Genomic DNA, 22,745 nt, shown 5'->3' on the forward strand with positions numbered 1-22,745 from the left:
GGCAGAGAAACTAAAACACCTACTTCAAATGAATAGATGCATCCACCAACTTGTATGTAATCTTATAGATTTAGGGTACCCACAATTAGAGGATTTAAAAAAAAAACCTAATTCATTTTTCATATTAAAAATATACTAATTTTTACTATTTATCCAGTATTATACATTTCCTAAAAATATTAAAATTTTAATTATAAAATTATTTCCAAAATAGAAATTTTAATAATTAAATTATCAATAGTCAAAGTTTCAGAAATTACTACTCGAATATCTTATTATATTATTTTGTATAGAAGCCACTAGTTTTATTAAAATTATAAAATATCCAGAATTACAATAAAAATTTACGAGCATAATCGTAAACGTAAACTAAATTATAATTAGAACATTTTTCTATATCCATTAACACAAAAACTAGCCACTTAAATCACACAATGATCATAAAATGAAAAGGTTAAAAAACCTTATTAATGCTCGAATAAAATAAATATACGAACAAATCTAACTGCATCGTAAACGAACCATAAAAAGGAATGAAACTATTGAAAGACCACCGACAAATCGCAAATCAGAGTCAAGAGACGTGAGAAAACTATCCACGAGCACAAAATGCATATTCAAATCAATCTCATGGTCCAAAGCAGGGAATATCAGCATGATAACAAATAAGTGTTATCTTGATCTGTTACACCCCAATTTTTATTATTATTTATTTAATTTTAATTTAATATTTTTATTAACCTGCTCAACTCGTTAACCGTTGCCTTTGACAAAAAAGTCAACTTTTCGAAAAAGTCATATTTTATGTGTTTCGAAGTCCTGAGTTCGAATCTAAAGTATGTTTTTCTAAATTTAAACTCGGTAAGCTATTTTTCATTGTTTTATTTTCGGATTCAATTTGTTTTTTTCAATTAAGTTCTGTTTCTAAAGTAAATTCGTTTGCTACGCATATGAGACTTTATGAGTCATTGACTTAAAGTTGAGGGCAATCGAATGGAGTTTAAATGGTCAATCGATGTGGCTCATAAATCGAGGTAATACTTTACTACTCATTGCATATTGTATGGTACAAGTTAGGTATTGATTAATGTATAAATAAATATGATTGGGATGGGAATAAATGTTAACTATTATAAACCTATGCTAATCTCGATAAAGTGTCGAAAATGCCCTTCAGATACAAATATGACATTATTTACCTATGATAGTGGAAACGACTTGAATAAGTGAATTAATTTGGACAAACCCTGAAAATACCTTAAACTTAAGCATTGAACTGCCTCTAAAAGTCTTGGAACACAGCCCAAGCTCGTTGGTCTCTCTCTGGATACGATTGTAATACATAAATGAATAATATCATTGGGATACATGTTCTTCTCCTCAAGATTTGTTCTAATGGTGGTATGACGGTGACTGGTTCAACTAGTGTAATCAGTATTGAGAAGTTAATATTTTGAAGGATATCACCCTGAATGATTAGTGAGTACTACGGTGTTGAGATCCATTCAACCTTATTTGACCCAGAATCATGATAATTCGAGATAAATATTAAATAGGACAAATTATCAAGTATTATTTCAAAATCAAAATGATAAAAATAACCCTATAGTATAAAAGTACAAAAATGCCCTTGCAATGTAAAGACCAATATTGCCCCTAAAATTGAAAAATAAACCTGAAAGGACATATCTGGCCAAATTGCCAGAAAATGTACATATGTTTGGATTGATCAGAATTATCGAAATGTCCTTGAGTTGCAAAACAACTAAAATAACCTCTGATGTTCAAATGACCAAAATACTCTAAACCTTAAAAGAACCATAATACCTTGAACTTTATGATGACCGAAGTAATCTCAATTGTTGAAGTTGCATGTTATCCTAACGGCTTAAAATAAGTTTATGTCCTTGGTAGATTTTAGAAACACTGATAAGCCTAAGTGTTGTAATGTTATTTAAGGTGAATCACACCCAAGTACATTGGTCATTCTGGATATTGTTGCAATTCATAAATAAATTAAACACCACCAAAATATTTGTTTGTCTTGTGAAGATCTATTCGATGTTGATTATAAAGGAGGTTCATTTAATTAGTGCAATCAGTACTAAGGAGTGAATATATGTGAAGTATCTTGACCCAAATGATTGGCAAGTATCACAGTGTTGGAATCTGATCAGTGCGACTTGACTAAAGTCTGATGATTCGATATAATCTTAAATATTGCAAATTTTTGTCCAACCATTATTAGGTTAAATTACGGAGAATTCTCCAAGAATCAAATTTCTAAAATACCTATGATTGACTGAATAATGGAATTACTCTAGTTATATATGAATTTTAAATTATGTTCTGACTTAAGGTTCTTGAATACCTTCCTAATGCACCTGAATCCTAAATGGTACTGAAGTATCAATTCCTAAATATCTTATTAGATCCGTTAGTAATCGAACTCTTTTTATAGGGACAACGTACTTGAAATTCGACCAATCTAAAAAAATTTGATGTTTTCCCTCTTGATAACGATCAAATACCTCCGAAAAATAACTGAATCTTCTGGTGTGTTCCCTACGTACTATATAATTGTTTTATCTGTTTTGAAATGTGATTTACCATAATTACTGATTTACTGATATACAGGTTGATTGTTTATGTACTATGGCTATCTGATATATATTATATGATTACTTGTTTTCACTGGAATATATGATTGTGTCGATTTATGGACCATTGAATTCACTACTTATTGTGTGAATTGTTTTATTGAGATATTATTTTGAGTATGATACTGAAGTATGGAGGTTCAATTCTGATCAAGCTGATAATTCCTTACGGACACAATACATTCCCTTAGGTTGGCTCCTAGGTCCATTGGGTAGGACCATAGGCTCCAAGGTATTCCCTTAGGGTGGCTCATTTGCTTTGTGCTTAAGGTAAGCCCTTATAGATGCAGTTATGAGGGATTGCATATGGAGTATTTTGACGAAGATATTACAATAATTTTAAAATTTCTTTGTTTTAATGAAATAAAATATTACTATTTATAATCTATGATTTTATTTATTCTGGTTACGTGGGAACACACTAGACATCCTATTTTGATCTCCTGAACCTAGTCATCTGAATTGTAAGATTCATGTCTTTTATTTGAGGAAATATCAGTGGAACCTCAACTTCTCATGAAAACCTGTAAACGTCTGAATCAATAAGAAAAATTTATGGTTTCCCATTTATCTGCATGTCCTTCAGCATCACTTGGTAGTTATGTATTACTAAGCTTCCCAAAGCTCACTCTTTTACTCACCATTTCAGGTTAAAAAATTGATCAAGTGCAACTATCGACATTTGTAATGGGAGTTTCTTTGGCTTGGTTTGCAAAGTACGGTACAAGTGTAATTAGGGGCATGTATATCACATTTAATTTTTATACTAAGTCTGAAACTTGTATGATTTTAATTCTGTTTATAATATATGAATGGTTTTCTAAACTTGTATTTTAATTATAAATTGTTTTATGATTTTACGCGTTTTAACAGAAATTTTAATTTTTCCTGGATTTTATTATTGGTCGCTCCGGTAGCCCTAATATGACACCTCGGATCGGGTCACCCGCATCAGTTTGGGGGGTGTTACATGATCAATCGTTGCGATGTCAAATCCAACCCTATAAAAAAGATAAACAAAAACAACGACAAAAACTGTAAGCTACCAAAAGGTAAAGAAAACATGTCACAAAGTAAAGATAAACGTGTCATAAATATATAAAACATATCACAAAGACATAATTATTCTTATTAAAAAATTAAAAAATAAAGAAAAAATTGACGGACTACAACTAACATCAAAATCGGTGTTGTCATCGGTTAAAGAAAATTAAAAAAAAATTAGATTAATTAATAAAATTTACACAAATTATAAAGAATAAGAATAAGAAATTTTATATTATAATATATATATATATATATATATATGATCAATTGGTGATGTTGATTGATGAACCACATCAATGAGAGAACGATAAGTTCGTCATATAGATGGGTTTCTTAAAGGATAAAAATAAGATAATTCCTTGGGGTTGGGTTTTTGACTTTTTATATTTTTCTAGTCTCATGAATTATTATTGCTAGGTTAGAAAGAAAGAGAATAAAAAATATGCAAGTAGAATTGGTCGGGATCAGTCACAATAACACGACATTGATAATTTTGCCTCTTTGTCAGCGGTTCTGTTGGATTTTATCGCCTTTCTTTTTCTGTCATTTTCCCTATCTTCATGATTTCAAAGATATACGTACTTTTAATATAATATTAAAATAAAGTGTTATGAATTTTGTTATTTAAATAATAATAAAATGGATAAAAATTATCTAAAATATTATTATTTTTATTTAAAACATCAAATGTTTTTAAATATTTTCGGTGAAGTGTCCAATAATAATAAAACTGGTAGAAAAATAATAAAACTGGTAAAATGCTCAATAATAATAAAATCAGTAGAAAAAATAATGTTTATAGTAATTTTTACTGATTTTTTTATTTAAATAATAACAAAACCAGCAACACATTTTTTTAGTCATATATTAAGGTTGCCGTACGTGATTATTTTCCCTTTTCTCATTTCGAAAAAATTGAAATCCAAATTAATGTGTTGAAAATTATTAGGATAAAGTATATAATTGGTCATCTAATTATAAAATTTTGTTTTGTTAAATTTTTTGATTATTAAAAATTATAAAATAGTTTTGATAAATTATTAACATATAATTTTGTTGACAAATTTTAAATCTAATTATAATCCTACTTAGAGGAGAAAGACTTTAAAAGAAAAAAAATATTCTTAATAGATTTAGAACTCATAACAAAAAAAAATATATAAGAAATATAAATGAGCAGTTTAAATGTTTTAATTAACCAATCAAATATGCTTTCTCGATCTTTGATATTTATTATGGTGAAAATTATGCAAATATATATATAATCTAAAGTAATCTGTAGATAAAATTAGAAAACACGGGCAAAATAATTAATTAGTAAAATAGGACACCTCATATTTGTTTTAGGATTTAAGTCATTTTTTACTGTACATGTAAAACTTTAAACACGGAGCGATGAATTTTATAAAATATATTTGAAAAATATAAATTATCATATAAAATAAATCAAAATTATATAACATTAGTCACCTATACGTGATAGATTTCACGTGTAATATAATAAATGGCCTAGATCCAAAATAATTCTCAATCACCCACATTTTCTAAATTTTCCCCACCTGTATTATTTCTCTAATTTTGTCTAATCGGTACTGCACTACTCCACATACTATCTTTATTTTTCACATTATTTATATTTGTAAGCAATTAATTATATACATATAAAAATATCTATGTTATATACAAAACACATTAATTTTAAAAATATTATTACAATAATGATATAGTAAATTTTATATGTAAATATATACATTTGATACAATATCTTAAACATCTAAGATTTAAATAAAAAATTAATTTGTAATCTAAATATTTTAAAACAATACAATAATGATAATCTCAATTGAACAATTCAATTTGCTCCTTTGATTTTTGATAAATGTGCTAGTAATATATAAGTAACAATTTTAATATTTGTTGTATTCGTTTTATTAAAATATAACTTAATTATTATTTAATTTAATGAAATGATGTTAAATATTTTAAATAAAATTAATAAATTAAATTCTAATATAAATAAACTAAATTAAATTAAAAAAACATATTATTTTAAATAAAGTAAATATTAATAATTATTAAAAAAAATACAAATCACATACAAACATCAATCGAAAGGAAAAAAAGAAGCAGCAATAATTGGTTGAACATTAGAAAGGTTGGTTTAAAGATGTCATCATTAGTTGTGCATTCTTAGGCTCCACCACTAAAGAGTAACAAATCATCGACTCCACTTTTTTTTTATCAACTTTAATATAAAAATTTTAATTAAAAGTTGTAAACCAAATGATATTAATCAATAAAAAGCAAATATTAACAGTACAATATAGTAATTAAATTTAAAATTAATTTTTGGATTATTTTATCATAAAGGGTTCAAATATTTAATAAACCACACCAACTACGACTCAATATATATAATGTATTAGGTACTTGTCACATAGGAAATGAAAGACTTTTAGCCAAAGCCAATATATGCGCGGGGTGCATCTGATCTGACCAAGCATATGAAATTTGTTTTATTGAATTTTGATTCCATGACTACAATGACAGTGATATAACTAAATATAATAATAAATCTTATAATATATAAATTTAATAAATATTACGTTTTTACTAGACAAATTCCTAATTCTTTTTTGCACATTCCTAATTTTCTTTCATAAATACCCAAATTGAGTGTAGGAGGAGTTAGGTTGGAAGCACGGGTCCATGGTTGGGGCTCATATGATCAATTGGCCTTTGAAGATTTATTAAAATGAGTGCATGAATAGTTGGGTCATCGATAAGATTGTAATTTTTTGGATAAGTTTTTAATTTAACGTAAATTTATTTATTCGTATTTAATTCAATATGAATGTAAACATTACCTAATTTATAGGTAGACATTGCACCGACTCAACTTGTATGCATATATAGAAATGAGTTAATTTCATTTGTTACGCTTTCTCAACTTTTAAATTTTCTAATTTCATCACTAAATTATGATTTTCACCTAAATGGTCCTCAAACTTTCGATTGTTTTATTCTCAAACTATGACATTCGTTCTAAATTTTTCTTAAATTTTTTTTAACATTCTAATTTCATCCAAACTATATGTATATATTAATCACATTTATTGCTAATAAAATCATTAGACCAAGTTATATTATTGTATGTTTGAAAAAAATAGGTTAAATTATTGTTGAAACTAATTATATATTTGGATAAATTTGAGGATAAAATTGAAATATTCAAAAGTTTAAAGACTAATTTAAAAAGAGTATCATAGTTTAGGATATAATTTTCTTTAGGGTTTAGGTTTTACCATGATGAGATGAGAGGTTGCAGGTCAATTTATTCCCCCATATAGGACTAGAAAGTAAATGCAACAAACTTTGACAATTTGCAACTTTATCACGCCACAATGACAACATTGCATACGCATTTATTTTATATTTGTCAAAAACTAGAAAATTCATGGAGCATTAGAATAATTAACTATAATTAAAAGTGGATGAAAAATTATTTCATGGATCGACTCACCGTATCATGTTAGTTTAAATCTATTAACATTTTACATGGTTTTTCCTTCAAAACCAACGTACAAAAGAAATTAAATGCGAGTATAGGGATCATATAGTACAAGAAGCTGAGTGAAATAATCCCATGCATCCAATTTCTGATGACCTTGTGTCAGAACGCAAACTATACAGGGAAGCGTTGTGTGCGAAGAGGAATAGGGTCCATGGATAAAATACAGAGCCAGTGAGGAAGAAGAAAGTAGATGGCCATAAATACGAGAACTCCAAGATCAGCTTCTTCGCCAACCGGTGGCCGACGAGGGTTCATCCAGTATATTTGGCTTGCACACCATAAGCAGTAGAGGCTTCCTATAATCACTATCAATTTCATTGATTCACATATTTGTTTTCTCGTTGTTGACTTTCTTAACTTTGAACTGCAAAATGATTTTATATGTTAGATATATATATATATATATATGGATGCTGGGATGTATAATAGGAAGAAGAAATAAGCACCTGTTGATGTAGATGAAGCCGCCGACCAAACAAACGCATAAGAAGCCAACTATTATGACAGCATCTGGGTTGATAGGTGCTCGATTTATCCACCAACCGGTGCTCATTATCCAAGTATACATTTTTGTGTGACCATCTTCCTGTACAATATATATTCCCCCATCAAACTTACGTGAAACAAAGCCCCTCGAATCCATGAATATAGATAGGTTTACTTGGACTAAGCGGTTCTCTTCCCTTCCCTAACCTGATTCTAATTGTTTTAACAAAACCTGATAGTTGTGGATGGGAGAGGATGAAACAACAGCTTTCCCTCACCCTTGGGGATGATAAGAAAAATGAAATTTTACCTCAAATAAGTGGTCCAGGAAAAAGTGTGATAATGAACCAGCTGCTATCAAGAATAAGGCCTGCAACCTTGAAAGTGGCACCTGCAACATTAGCAACCAAATCATATGATCACCATTGCCGTTATATATTTGCCAAGGCAGAAAAGGGGAAAAAAAAAGTAAACTCACCCCATAACCATAATCAAGTATCCTCGTTCCCACCAATTCGTTTGATAGCCAGGAGTAGAAAACGCATAAAGGAAAACCTAGAATCACCACGTAATAAAAAGGGTGATGGATTTCATCGGCTAAAGACGAGACAACGGAATTGTCGTCAAAGAAAGTGGAGCTCAGCCATTCGGAGAAGGAGCCCATGTCTGGGCCGAAGAAGGCGTTGAGAGCGTAAATAAGGGTGTGGTGCGGCGTGAAACGCCCCTTGGTGAGGTGCGTCAGAGCTATGCCAGAGCTCATTGCATACATGAGGTGCGGTCCTGGCCCTGGCATTTTCTTCGTGGCGGTTGTCGGAAACAGCAGCAACCTGGAATTCTCTTCCTTTTTCCAAACGAGAGAAACCTGACGTTCCTATAATTTTCATACCGATCCGTTTTGAGCGGGAGGTTTTCTTTAAAATGGTAGACATACTCGAATGTATGGCTTTCATCAATGTTTGTATATTTCATTTATGTTTTGTCTTGTTGCATTTTCTTTATCCTTTTTTTAAGACTAATTTATATTTAAATTATATGAGGTAGCAAACTTGAACCAGCGTTATTAATTTTTAAGAGGATATTGAAAACAAAAATAATTATTTTGAAATAAATTTTTATAATATATAATCTGAATATATTAAAATATAAATATCGATTTATTTAATTTATTTGAATAAATAACCAATATAAAAGTATAGTCCAAACAAACAAGTACTGGATTAGTACGGTGACTCTACACCACGTATTGTGCTGTGCTGAGAAAACTAAATGGCGCAATTTTTATGGGAACAAAACACGTAGGATTCGAGTTCGACGACAGAGGAGCAACACGTAAGCTCCTCTTTTCTCAATATTTCTTCCTCTTCCAACAGAATGGAATATGCGGCACCATTTAATGACTGAGGAACGAGGCATGCCACGCGCCACCCTTCCACTCGCTCTACTCTTCTAGAATGGAACTTCTCTCAAGTCTTCGGCGAAAGAAGCCTCGATGACGAAATTCAAGACGTTTGCGCTTTCTATTCTTCTCTCTCTCTCCCCATCGAATGGTGTTTTGTTTGCTTGCATGGCCACTGCTCGGCTGCTCCTTATGAGCAATCTTCATTATTTCTTCAAATTTAAGATTGCTTGGAATTGAAGAATTTAAACTTTACCTGTTTGAAACGAAATGAAGAGTAGATGTGTTTTTCTTTTCTTTTTCAGCTGATATAATATCTGCAGTTGAATTTGACAAGAGTGGCAATTTCGTCGCTGTTGGAGATCGCGGTCGGATTGTTATATTCGAGGCAAAGAATGAAAAAGATGTGAGAATTTCTCAGTTTTATTGCAACTTTATCTTCAATACATCAACCTCAGCTTATGTTTGTTTTCATTGTTACGCTTTTTCGCTTGCTAATGCAGAAAGCTAAGAGCAAAAAGTGAATATCTACTTCAATAAAGAAGAGTTTTCTTTGTTTTTTTTTTGACAAAGAAAACGCATGATTTTACTTGATCCATTTGCTTATTTTTTAAAAATTGGCCCTCTTTTACTTTTTAAGAACTTTTGGGAGTGCAGAAATGTAAATACCTCAAATCAATTAGCCAAAGTAATAAATCAAATGGAGACGTGTTATCCAAAAGAAGAAAATAGAATCCCTATTTGTCTTTGTAGTATGTTAATGTCTGTAATGTTATAGGCTTGCATTGCTGCTGTATTGGTTGTTTTATGATCTTCTTTTACAATTGCTTCATAGACTGCAGAGAGGCACTATTCCCGAAATCAACTGGAACAGTTGGATTATGTCTCCTTAAACCATCCTGAATATCAATATAAAACTGAATTACAGAGTCATGAACCTGAGTTATGCTTACTTACACCTGAAACACTGTCATTTTATCATATTGTATCCATTTGTATTGGTTCTTGATGCCATGTCCCTTTTTATAGTTCGACTATTTGAAGAGTCTGGAGATTGAATAGAGGATCAACAAACTAAAATGGTGTACAAGTCTCAATGGATCACTCTTTATCCTTTCAACCAACGATAAGACTATTAAATTGTGGAAGGTGTGGGTTCCTATGACTTCTGATAACTTCCTCTTCCAATTTTCTTTACATAAGAAATTGAAACGAATTTTTCTTGTCAGGTTAAGGATCGAAAGGTGAAGAAAGCCAGGGAAATGGATTTTCCTTGTCAATTTGTCTCTTCAGAAAATGCTCCTGGCTGAAAGGAGTTTTTTGAATGAGCAAAACATAACATCTGTAGCTAATGGCAAAAATCTCAAAAGGGAAGATAATGTGGCTAACAATATTTTCCCATCTCATGAATTGCATTATAAGGTGTGTATGATGAGTATTGAGTGGACCAGGTCAGAAATCATTTCGAGGTATTGTTTTGGTTTGTTTGGTATGCAAGTTATTTACTGCCTTGTTATGTTACTAGATTGCCAACTATGAAGACACTGCTTATGCAAGATGTAGAAGGGTGTATGCTTATGCTCATGATTTTAATATCAATTCAATTTCGAATAACAGGTAAATCCTCCATCCAGAAATTTTATTATGTGCTTTTTGGTTTTTCCTTTTTCAACAGAAATATAATTTTTCCTTGTCGTTTATATTTAGAATTATTGCATACAAATGTGTTCCAGAACTCGGACAGAACTGTGTTTTGGGTTCTGCATGATGGAAGGCATTCAACGAAGTATATAATTAAAAGTTCAGAACTTTTTGCTGCATCTAAGGGAGAATCTTATTTCATAACCCTTTTGCAGCGATGGTGAGACATTTATATCTGCAGATGATTTTAGGGTAAACTTGTGGAACCTTGAAGTCACTGATCAGTCATTTAATATCACTGATACGAAGCCATCAAATATGGAGGATCTTACTGGTAATGGGTGCTATTGTCGTGTTTTTTTTTTATTCTGAAGTATGCTGTGGTGTCTTTAATTTTCTCTAATTTCAATTTTTTCAGTGTTTGTTTCTACATTTTGTAGCTGAAAGTACTGAATTTACTTTTGCTATGAATGAATTATATATAGTGAGCGGAGGTAACCGGTAAGACGATGACTACTTTATATTTCTCATTCCTTGGTTGAATCATAGTTAAGGTCTGGCCTAGTGGTGAGCTCCCTATCTGTTGTTCCCATGCAATTGATGTCAAATTATTTTCATTTCCTTTTGACAAGACAGCCTTCCTATGTTATGACATTCTTAGCTATGCTTCGACTTATGACTAAGACCCTTTTTTATCTAATTGTTTTTAACCCATTTTCTTGTCAATCTATTTTACTTTTGTTCAGAGGTCAGCTGAATTCCATCCAACTCATTGTAACCTACTTTCATATAGCAGCTCTACAGGTTTTATTCATCTAGTTGACATGAGACAATCATCATTATGTGATTTCAATGCAATGATGTGAGTTGTGGGTCCTCTTTCTTCCTTGCAGTTCTTTAGTTATCACTACCATCGACTTATTTTACAGTCAAACATGGAATGGAGGTTTCAAATAGTCATTATCTTTGGTTTCTACAATACAGGTTTCAGGATGAACAGTGTCATGGGTCACGTTCATTCCTTACCGAGATTGTTGTTTCCATATCTGATATAAAGCTTTCAGTTGATGGACGCGGCACATCTTAAGCCGTGACTATATGAACCTTAAGGTGCCTAACCTAGACTGAGAATTACTCATGAAATATGAAATGTGATTTTCTAGGTAATTTCATCCAAATTCAAATTCAAAATAGTGTTTTCTCTGTCTCCTTTGTTTTCATTGTATTTTTTTTCAATATGTTTGCTTAATCTTTGAAAATTTTTGTTTTGAATAAATAAGGTAAGATGCTATTTTTTTAGTTTTAGTTCAATTCTAGGATTCTGGATTTGGAAAAGAGGATGCATTTCAGAGAGATTCTCTGATCCTGTCTATTTTTTGGCATGGTTTCTTGTCCCCCCCCCCCCCCCGAACTCTGCCTATATTATATTGTTCTAAATTCCTAAGTTCCAGTGATAATAATATGAACAGATCCCTATCAGCGGGTACATCAAATTCTGGATATCATAATAATATGAAAAGATGCATGGTGATCGGGAATACCATTTTTCTGAGTGCAAATAATGTGCTTGTCTTCTATTAACTGATGATTTTCATTTTATGTTTCATCTATGGGACGTGCGCATGGATTCTTCACCAGTTGCAACATTAAAGATTCATGAACAATTTTGCCCAAATGTAAGTGCATATCCTCCAGTGTCTGTTTATATTAAGATAACTCGTGGAAACTCATGCATGATAGACGGGTACTATTGTCTTGTATTATAGGTCTTTCTGGAACTTGTAATCTCTTTTCTTTCTTTTGCATGAATGATTTGTATTATGTATCCAAAGAAAACAGAAAACTTGCAATCTCATTTTAATAGACCATTTAACTTTCACGCACTGCGTGCGTCCATTTTTCTCATTATCAATTGTTAATATTTTCTGTTCATTGACAGACTGGCCTACTTGTTTTTCTTGATGATGGTATTTTCACTAAGCAGTCATACTTAGCTAATTGCAAAGAGCAAACCACACTTGTCCCATTTAACGGATAATTTAACTTCTATGCACAGGGTTCAATCTTTCTGTTATAAGTCGTGTTAGTATTTCCCGTACATTGGCATATTTGCTTATCTTGATAGTATTGTTCAGTAAGAAGCCGGTTTAGCTGTGGCAAGAGAAGATGTCAAATGGTTGACATTAAGTTTCTTTCCTCGTGGCTACTTGTTGTCTAGAGCTGTGCCGTACAAGTTGTCACTCTCTTATCTCCACTTTTTCTCGTCACATTACCTGTTTCTAAGTTATCGATTGAGTTGTAATATGTTGAATGCAAATAGCCCACACATCTTAAGAAAGAAGACACTTACATATGACAGATCATTGGTGCTGTCATGACCTTAACTAGATCTATTTCATTAATCGTTCATGCCACAAACACACAAATGAGTTGGCATGTGAGGCATGCACCTACATACATTTATTTTATTAATCCCCTTCATGCCACAAACACACAAAGGAGTTGGCATGCGAGGCATGCACCTACATACATCTATTTTATTAATCCCTTCATTCCACAAACACACAAAGGAGTTGGCATGTGAGACATGCACCTACATACACAATGAAATAAAATGAACAATGGATTTGATGGTGCTGGAGTCTAGAGACCATTGACCAACTTAAGCATGTTTTGGATATTAGACAGTACCAGATATGAGGTTAACATTGGTAAACCTAACCTGCAACTTGATTTGTCACTTGTCTTGGAAGCTGTTCAACAAGTCTTGACACACGTTGACATGTTCTGCGAATGAATGTCATCTGAGTAATTTCCCTTTAAATTTCATACTTGTTTTATTATTGATAGCATGCAATTTGCCATGCAGTTGGGCGATTTGTATAATGACTCCATATTTGATAAATTTGAGTGCTGCGTCAGTGGAGATGACTTTATTTCGCTACCGGATCTTATAGATTCTCCTACTACTTTATGGAGAATGGTAATACACATGATTGAACTCATAAGCCAATCTTGCTAAACATGTATAATAGAATGGTAAGCACATTTATAATCGTCTTCATGTGACAACATACCGTACTTCATCAACGCAAGAAGTGCTTATGAACAATTAATGCGAGCCACACATGATAATACAGAACATTGCACTCGTACCGAGTGTATTTATCCAACATAGTCAAGACCGTTGTACCGTGTTTCAAAAGATACACAGCATAACTTCACATATCCAATGTCCTGGTTAGGATCAAACATGAAGAAGGGCAAAATCATGTAAGTTAAAAAAAAAATTCTATCAGATAATTAAATCAAATTATTAGGAAAGAAACAAAAGCCTTAAAAATACATAAAATAACAATGTTGGGATCCACAGCGGCTTAATGGCTCCGTCAAGGGCCATACGACATAAAAAACTAAAACCGCCATAGACTAAATTAGTAGCGAAGGACAATCAAACACAGCAACAACAGTCTCCAAATTAACATAAATGTGCCAGTCAACAAAAGCTTAAAAGTGCCGAGCCACATTAAGTTTTAGTTCAGTACCCCATGTAGAACCCAACAAAGTAAATACTGTTCACAACCCTCTTGATATATATATAGATTGATTGATTGATAGATATAGCTAAAACGCATGATGAAACAAACCCCCTAACAGTAAAACATAACCCTCTTGACATTTTCCTTCAGGGCAGGCAGAGGTCTCACAGCAGCACTAGCACCAGGTCCTCTTGTGCTTCGTCCACCTGGGCCAGCACCTCCACGTCCCGCAACTGTCCCACTTGTCATTGATCCACTGTCCGAGGTCTCTGGTTCCATATAAAAACGAGCTCGGAATGCAGCAAGATGAGCATAGTACACAGGAGGAACTGCACATTTATTGGTTTCTAGGTCATTAATCACCAAAAGAAATAGAAAGAAATGGGGGGAGGGGGGCAAACTAGTTTACACTTTACAGGACTGAAACACGCATTTGTATATGAAAGAAGCCGAACAAGAACTAACCGATTGACACTGAACGTGTGCACCTTGCATATCTGTGCAACAAAGTAAAAATAATTAGGGATACCAATTCATATAACCTGGATCTTTAAAGGCAGTGAACAACATTCACCTAAGCAAACACGGCAACATAAAACTGAAATCATGAAGATCAGAGATAGAGCATACGTATAGCAGAGATTGTTCGTAAGAGATTGTAATGCATCAGCTGTAAACTTGTTCTCATCCCACAGCACATGGTAATGAGCAGGACGGCTTGTTCCCTGTTTACCAAGGGGGATAAAATATTAGAAACATCTACTAAGCTATAAAAGAAAACAGAGATAAACATCTGAGTGTGGAAATGAAGCAAATCAAACCTTAATTCCAGCATGACTGCACAAGTAGAAGTCAAACTCCGTTGGATGGCAAATTTTGGAGTCAACGACTGTGCCTGGAAAAATACATACAGGACAAAAATAATGATTATGCATCGTTTATGAAATTGTAATAAGTTATGAGAGAACACTACTTACCAGGCAAAATATTCCCACTCCTGTCAACAGAACGTTTATCATGATGGTTGTTGGCAAACAACCTTGTATGGTGTCGTTTTTGTACCACGACAAAGGTAACAGGTGGCTGATAATTTGGCTCCAAAGCGGCACATGCCTGAAATTAAATGAATAGAAGGCGTGTGAATTGTGAATGTGATGCAGAATTTGACAATACAAATGATTTACAAATTTCTGGTTGTAATGTAGTCAACAGAAGGGGCTTACCTTACGAATAGCATCAAGTTCGTATAACAAAACTTGATAAAACTGACCTTCACTAACCCCGTCCCTGCACATAGAAAATAAAAAATAAATTCAAAAAAAAACCTAGAGAAAAGACTGTAGGAGAGAGAAATAGCAGAGTAGCTTGATCATACCTGTAGAATATGATGCGCTTTGGCTTCTGTCCAGTGACTCTTCGGAAAGATATTAGGAGCTCCCTGTATTACCAAGAACAAAAAGAGGGAAAAATTAAACAACAATTTAAATCTATGAAAAAGCAAAATTTAAATCAGAAACCACACATGATCATGCCACCAGAAACAGCCCCCCTCACAGGATCCTGCCAAGTCTTGTATAAATCTTGAATGAGCTCCTGACGATGAGCTTGAGCACAAACCAGACCAGCATACTTCGTAACTTCCGGCCAATCTTGGGAGGCAACAACCTGAATGTTTTACATTTATAATTAAAATTTCAAACAAGGCAATCAGACAATAAACCACAAGCATCAAAAGCAGATAAAAAGTCATACAGCTGCAATAGAAGGGCTTGAATCCTCCCAGGGTGAGGATGGGTAACATCAGCACCAAAAATTATAGTAGGAAGGTCACTGACAAAAGGAATTCTTCGAGATATTGCATCAACAAGAACTGTATTCCTCCCACCAACCTTGACATTGATCTTCAAGGCAACGTTAGCCAAATATTGTTTATTCCCTTTAAACACATGTTTAGTCAAACAACACTGAGAAACAATACCAAGATCAGTCTCACAAATCCTTTTCAAATCACCTGCAAGGGAAATAGAAAGTTTCACAGAAAGGTATTGGACCTTCTTAAAAGAATCAAGAAATTATAGACTAGAAAATCTGACCATAAAGAGAACCATTATTATCAGGAAGGATAACAATAAGCAGGTCTAGCTCTTTGTTTTGGGGCCGGAGTTTAATCATAGCATCATGATATCTTGTTTTCAAGACCTTGTCAACCTGCTCAGGACGAGCACTAAAAGCAGGAAGCACTGGTTCAGGAGAGAAGGCCTGAAACATTAATTTTATCAGGAATTCTTTCAAAATAAAAATTATTCCACAACAAAGCACCAAGATCTAGACGACAGATATCTCAAATAACTGCAACCCCCTCACCATGCCAGAGATATAACACATTTGTGCAAGTTCAGAACAAAACCCTCGTGCCACACTATCCTGTACTTGTCGAGAGAAACTTATGCAGATCCAGTTGTTTACAGTCCCACCATTTACCATTTTCTGCAACGAGACAATTACAAATCAAAGAATGCAAAAGATTTCACATTCAACCATTTGCCGCACAACATATGAACATGATTCACGTGCCATTACACACTTCACTCAAATGTGTCCATGGCTCAAAGAACGTTTAGTTGGAAGGAAAACAAAATCAAAATGGCATGACATTGCAACAGATTGTGGGCAGACCCAAAAAATAGATGACAAACTTGATAGATAACATTCACCGTACAGCCATTGTAAATTATAAAATTTCATGACAGGCTTCTGGCTATATCTTAAACCCACCAATGCTCCAACAACAAATCAAAATCATCAAAATATACAACGGAGTGAGCCAGACATAAAATTCAATCTCTTTCAACCAACTACAGTAGTTCAACTTGACAGACTGTAAAAACCTAAAATTAACAAATTTAGTTCATATAGTTCACTCAATACTTTGCACAACACAAAAATACCCTTAGTTTCCTACTTAGTCACTTCTTTCCAGAAGTTAAAAATGTTATATGAATTTAAATTAAACAATGTTCAGTGGATCTATTCCGACTAAAATCACATTTCTTTTCTGGTGAATGAATCTTTCTACCTTCCCTCAATCTCACAACATGTTAACCTAAATTTGCATCGCTATCTCCCAGTAACTGTTTCATTAATGTAGGGTTAGGTTTCATATTTACAAACACTCTTCTGTGCCTACATCTCAATTCTAAAACACTGTACAAGCAATTAAACCAGCTTCCTTTTTACATTTAACATTTCCATCTCTTTTCACAGATAATCAAAATACTGATATACTCCTCCAATAATTTGGGTGTATGCAATAATAGTTTGATTAAAATACATTACATAGTGAGACCACAAATTCAACAATAAAATGTACATTCACTTATAACTGTAAGAGGTACCTTATTCATCATATTCCATTGCCCAACCTGAGGCAGACAATCCTTTTCTCTACCCGTATCATGATATTTAAGCTACACAGAACAGAAATTACAATCAAAAATCAAAATCTTGAAGGAGTCACAAAGCTACAGAAGAAAGTATATGATCATTGATAAATTACCCTTGGTGCAGGCAGTATACGTGCTTCAACTGATGCAAGCTTCTCACTAATTTTAATACCAAATTCCTTTGCATAAGGATCTTCATGATAAGCATTGTGTTCCACCGTCTAAACAAGGAACAAAAGAAATTAGTCCAACAGTTAGAAACCATCCACACACCTGAGAATTAGTCCAACATACTTAATGCACTGAACTTTTATCCTAGAGATAACAGTTTGTCATTCACAATTAACATCATCTTTACAAGCATTTTGTTGACATTCAAACCACAGATAAAGAATAAAAAAGAGAAACATCTTACATAGCATTGATGCAAGTGTTAAGTAATTTGTTCACATGCAACCCACAGATAAAAGTTGATAAGACTAATATGTGAAATCAATCCATCAAAGGCAAAACTAAAAACCAGTGAGACTTGGGAGACAATGCAAAAGAATTCGGAAACACAAAAGGTGAAGGCATAAATGTGATACCTTCATAATATCATATTCCCTATCACGAGGACGCTGGCAGGTGACCTTCAGCAAAGCAGTAATCTGTCTCTCATTCAATCTCTTGGAGTACCTCTGACCCGCTACAATTTTGCATACCTATGTGAGTGACAAGTCATTAGCATGCATATCCATACATCAATTACATGTGCAATCTAAAGGAATGTGGTGCATGATTTACCTCCATTGGCAAATAATTTGGTCTCTGTTGGTTCCCGACTTGTAGACATGGCCATTGGGTATGTTGAATGACAAAACCATAAGTTTCACGAAAGTACTCCATGACAGATTTCATTGTACCTCTTTCATCTACAGGAAAACTATAAACAATACCACTTGTTAGATAATCAGGAATCAAACCATATCACAAGTGACCAGAGAATCTATCACAATAAAGATTTTGAAAAGAATAGTATATCATAGTATAATAGTATACTCACGTCAGCTCTCTAGTTGCTTGTGATGTTAAACCAGATATACGATATTTTCTCCGCATGTTGCCCCGGTGTGTAACTTCTACTTTGACTCCTCTAAGAGCCTTTTTTATCTATTTATACAAAAAATACGATGAACATGGAATGATGGTTTACCAAAAAGAAATAAAAAACAAAAAAGATGACAAAAGTAAAATACTACAAAATAATAGTTGTCAGAAAATCGGCATGTTAACCAACAAGATACGATAAACAAAGAAAAAGTATACGGTAATTATATTTCCAATAAGAAAAGTTGAAAAAATCTAACCTTCACACGATCAGAATCATATAGTGGTCTAGAAATATCACGATTTAGCAATTGTGCTACAAAATCAATAACAGGCAATGGCTCAATGAAAGCAGTTGAAGACATATCTGTCCAGAAGATAATTGTCAACATAAGAGGGTGTTATATTAGGGGACAGATAAAATGCATGTACAATGTTACATTCATAAACCACCTAGACAAGAGAAATAGACCAAAGGAAAATAGTACCAATATTCAGCGACAGTCCCATCTGTGTAGGGCGAATGCTTTGGTAAAAACCACGCCAACTTTCTAATCCCTCACCCAAATGTTGTTTTGTCCCTAGGTCAGGAGAGTAAAATGAACGGGCAACGGGACAGTACCTGTAATTATTATTAAACATTACATTCAAATCAAAATTTTAAGGTAGAAGCAGTGCGGTAAACATCTATCCAAAAAATAACCTAAAAGTATTACCTAGTAGTGGGTAGTTCACGAAGAACAATGTCAAGAACCTGAAGGGCTTCCTGAGGTGCATCAGCTTGCTTCCCTTGCAGAAAGAGGCCAAGATGGTGTAGATCAGCATGTGCAGCAAATTTGATAACTACTTTAAAATCACGCTCTCTTCTGCATCAAGAATCAAGAATAAAAAAAGTTACAGAATATAGAGGTGAAAAAAGCAATGTCCAATCCCGTTCAAACATTTTCGTTCTATATTCCCCTGAACCAATCAAAATGACAGGAAGATCAAAACTATTTGCTAGCCGTGCATCTAAGAACCAGATTTTACGTTCTCATCTTCTGAAAAGCATTATTGATTTCTTTTTCTAGAAAATATGTTTGGTGAACCTTCTCATTTGAAAACATTTCTTTTCTTTCGTATTTGAAAAAAAAATCATTTTCATTTCCTGGACCACGCTTTCAATTTCAATCACCAAACATGTTTTCATTCTTAAAATGAAAATGCAATGGAAAATGTTTTATGAAACGAAATGCAACCTTGGCAATTCCAAACCAGAACTATCTTTTTCAAGTTTCTAACCTATGACCAAGATGATAAGGATATAACTCCTCCCCTTCAAAGAAAAGTATCACCATAACATATTAATGTCGGGAATAAGACAGTAGGCAACAACCTTTGCATTCCAGAGCCATCATCATCATCAATAAGGGTAATCTTGAACTCCTTGGACACAAAAGGGAGAGGCCCAGCAGTGTATAGACTCTTCCGGCCATCATAAGCAGGAAGGCGCTTTCCAAGATGAGATTCTTGGTATAATTTCACTAGCTGCGCCATGACAGCACGGTTCACTCCTCGTGATGCTACCTCCGGTGAGATGGTAACCTAGTTCCATTGACAATGGCAATCAAGAATCTGCAGATAAAAGAAATAACAAACAAGACACAAAAACACTGATGATAAAAAAACTCACATCATATTGGTGCAAGTCTTTATCAGGCAATTCAGCAAAGAAATGATTAGCCTTGACTATACACCTTATGCCAGTGGAACCTTGTCCAGGTCTAAGAGGAAATCTCATTGACTTGCTTGATGGAGCAACTGGTTGAATTGCTTGGCTGGCTTCTTGCTGGATGGAAAGCTGCTGAAGATGCTCTGCCAATGGTGCCTGCTCAGGTGGCCTAGATGAAGAACCTGACTCAGATGGAGCAGACCGGGTGATCACCTCAACTTGAGAAGGTTGGGTTGCTTGGTGCAGCTCGGGAACAGATGGGTGTGATAGTCCACCAGGGTAAGGTCCTCCACCACGTGCACCACTGCCTCGACCACCACTATATCCTCCACGATATCCCCTTCCTCTAGCTTGATGGGGATCAGTAGGTCCTCCAGCATACTCACCCCTTCCTCTACCTTGTTGGTATTCAGGAGTTTGTGACATTCCAAGACCTCGACCACCAATTCCATAGCCTCTCCCACGACCTCCTTGTTGGGACTGTGAGGCCCAACCTCTTCCCCCCGGGTAGCCTCCACCTTGTCCTTGTTGAGGACGTTGGGGACCACGACCACTGCCACCGCCAGTGTCATGGGACTGAGAGCTCTCACCTCCCCCACGACCACCTTGTTGGGACTGTGGAACCCAACCTCTTCCCCCCGTATAACCTCCACGCCCACCTTGTCCTTGTTGTTGAGGAAGTTGGGGACCATGACCACTGCCACCACCAGTGTCATGGGACTGAGATCCCTCACCTCCGCCAGAGGGAGTATCAGTTCTCTTCTTCCTAACCATGATGATAAAACTGTAACAGAAGATAAAAGAGAACAATGACATTCACATATAAAAGCAGATGACGAAGAGAGAGGCGAGAGCAAATGCTACAACAGCGTGTTTACAAAAGTAAAGGGTTTTGATCCTCAATGAAAACCTAAAGCCCCTTTTTCAACCAAAAAAATACAACTAAAACAGACATCGTGTCACTATAATTCCAACGAGGGAAAAATACACATACATATAACTAATTACAGTGAAACTAAAAAACAAAAAACAGAAACACTATATAAACATGCAAAAATAACATAAGAAACCGTAAGATCTCGTCAAACCCTAGACGAGACAAAGAAGAAAACGGAGATCTAAGTAATTGTAGACAAAATACAGACGGTTGAAGTATGATCAGTAGATAATTAGAGAAAAATCGACAGAAACCAAGCCAATGAAAGTAGATCCATCGACGAGAAAGAAGAAATACTGAAGGGCGTAGGAGTTTCGACTGAAACCGCCGCCGGAAAACCGCTTATCGACTGATAATGTTAAAAAAATACATTATAGAAACCATTTTTAAATATAAAACAAACAAAGAAACAAACAGAGATAGGAAAAGACGTACGAATACCAGTCCTCCAATCACCAGTCACCAGTCACTACTATGCAGAGAAAAAGAGTCGCTTCGTGAACATGTAAGAGAGAGTCTGAGAGTGAAAGCCACTTTATATAGTGGAAATCGGGACACCTAAAAATATATAGTAAAGGTAAATAATAATTATTAAAACAACTGGAAGGTTTATTTTGGCTTTTGTGAAAAATGATTACCAGTAGTTTTTATCGTAAATTTATTTTATTTTTAATTAAAATTATTATAAGCAACCACTTAAACAATTGTTTTACCTGTTAATCGGATACATTGTATATTTTTTTCTTTCAAATTCAAATATTATATTTTACTTACATTATTCTCATAAATTTTAATAATATTTCTTAATTCAAATATTATATAAACAAAGCGTTTGGCAAGGGTAATTTATTTACCTTTTTTTTGTATATATTTTGAGATTGTACCTTGGCTTAATAATTTGACTGATATTACTGTAAACGCAAAGATTTATTTAACCTCAGCTCACGTTCGTTACTTGTTTGGAATTTTACAAGTTACTGCAACAAGAGATACGCAAACTCTCACTTTTATATTTTAAAAAATGGAAAACCTTGAGAATAGGGAAACCATTTCTTTGCTTTGTGTTGGTTCGTTTTATGCGTATTAAATTGCATGCTTTAATAAAGTGCCATGAACAATTGTCGAAAATATGTATATAAAATACTAATTTTGTAATGCTATAATTTGATTTGACGATGTTATTCTTTTTAAGTAAAAATAAGAAAGAACAAATTGGAAGAAT

General features: G+C 33.7%; 1 protein-coding gene and 2 pseudogenes across 1 annotated transcript; 1 reads left to right on the forward strand and 2 right to left on the reverse strand.

The window, feature by feature from the left end:
- Positions 1-7,392: 7,392 nt before the first annotated feature.
- Positions 7,393-8,622, reverse strand: LOC120184146. Its single transcript, XM_039188693.1, has 4 exons — positions 8,246-8,622; positions 8,078-8,158; positions 7,728-7,867; positions 7,393-7,549 (listed from the first exon to the last, which is right to left on the reverse strand). Exons 1-4 carry the CDS (start codon positions 8,558-8,560, stop codon positions 7,393-7,395), a joined length of 693 nt encoding a protein of 230 aa, XP_039044624.1. The 5' UTR covers positions 8,561-8,622.
- A 1,579-nt stretch (positions 8,623-10,201) lies between these two features.
- LOC120184150 lies at positions 10,202-11,191 on the forward strand (annotated as a pseudogene).
- Positions 11,192-14,262: 3,071 nt separating this feature from the next.
- LOC120184103 lies at positions 14,263-21,875 on the reverse strand (annotated as a pseudogene).
- Between the last annotated feature and the right edge of the window lie 870 nt (positions 21,876-22,745).

The sequence above is a fragment of the Hibiscus syriacus genome, unplaced genomic scaffold (assembly GCF_006381635.1).
Source record: "Hibiscus syriacus cultivar Baekdansim isolate YM2019G1 unplaced genomic scaffold, ASM638163v2 tig00112857_pilon, whole genome shotgun sequence".
Taxonomy (NCBI): Eukaryota; Viridiplantae; Streptophyta; class Magnoliopsida; order Malvales; family Malvaceae; genus Hibiscus; species Hibiscus syriacus.

Coding starts and splice junctions, on each gene's coding strand:
- LOC120184146 (XM_039188693.1), bottom strand. CDS start 8,560: ATGCCAGGGCCAGGACCGCACCTCATGTATGCAATGAGCTCTGGCATA. Junction 7,868..8,077: donor TCCTGGACCACTTATTTGAG/GTAAAATTTCAT, acceptor TATATTGTACAG/GAAGATGGTCACACAAAAAT. Junction 7,550..7,727: donor GGCTTCATCTACATCAACAG/GTGCTTATTTCT, acceptor ATGGTGTGCAAG/CCAAATATACTGGATGAACC.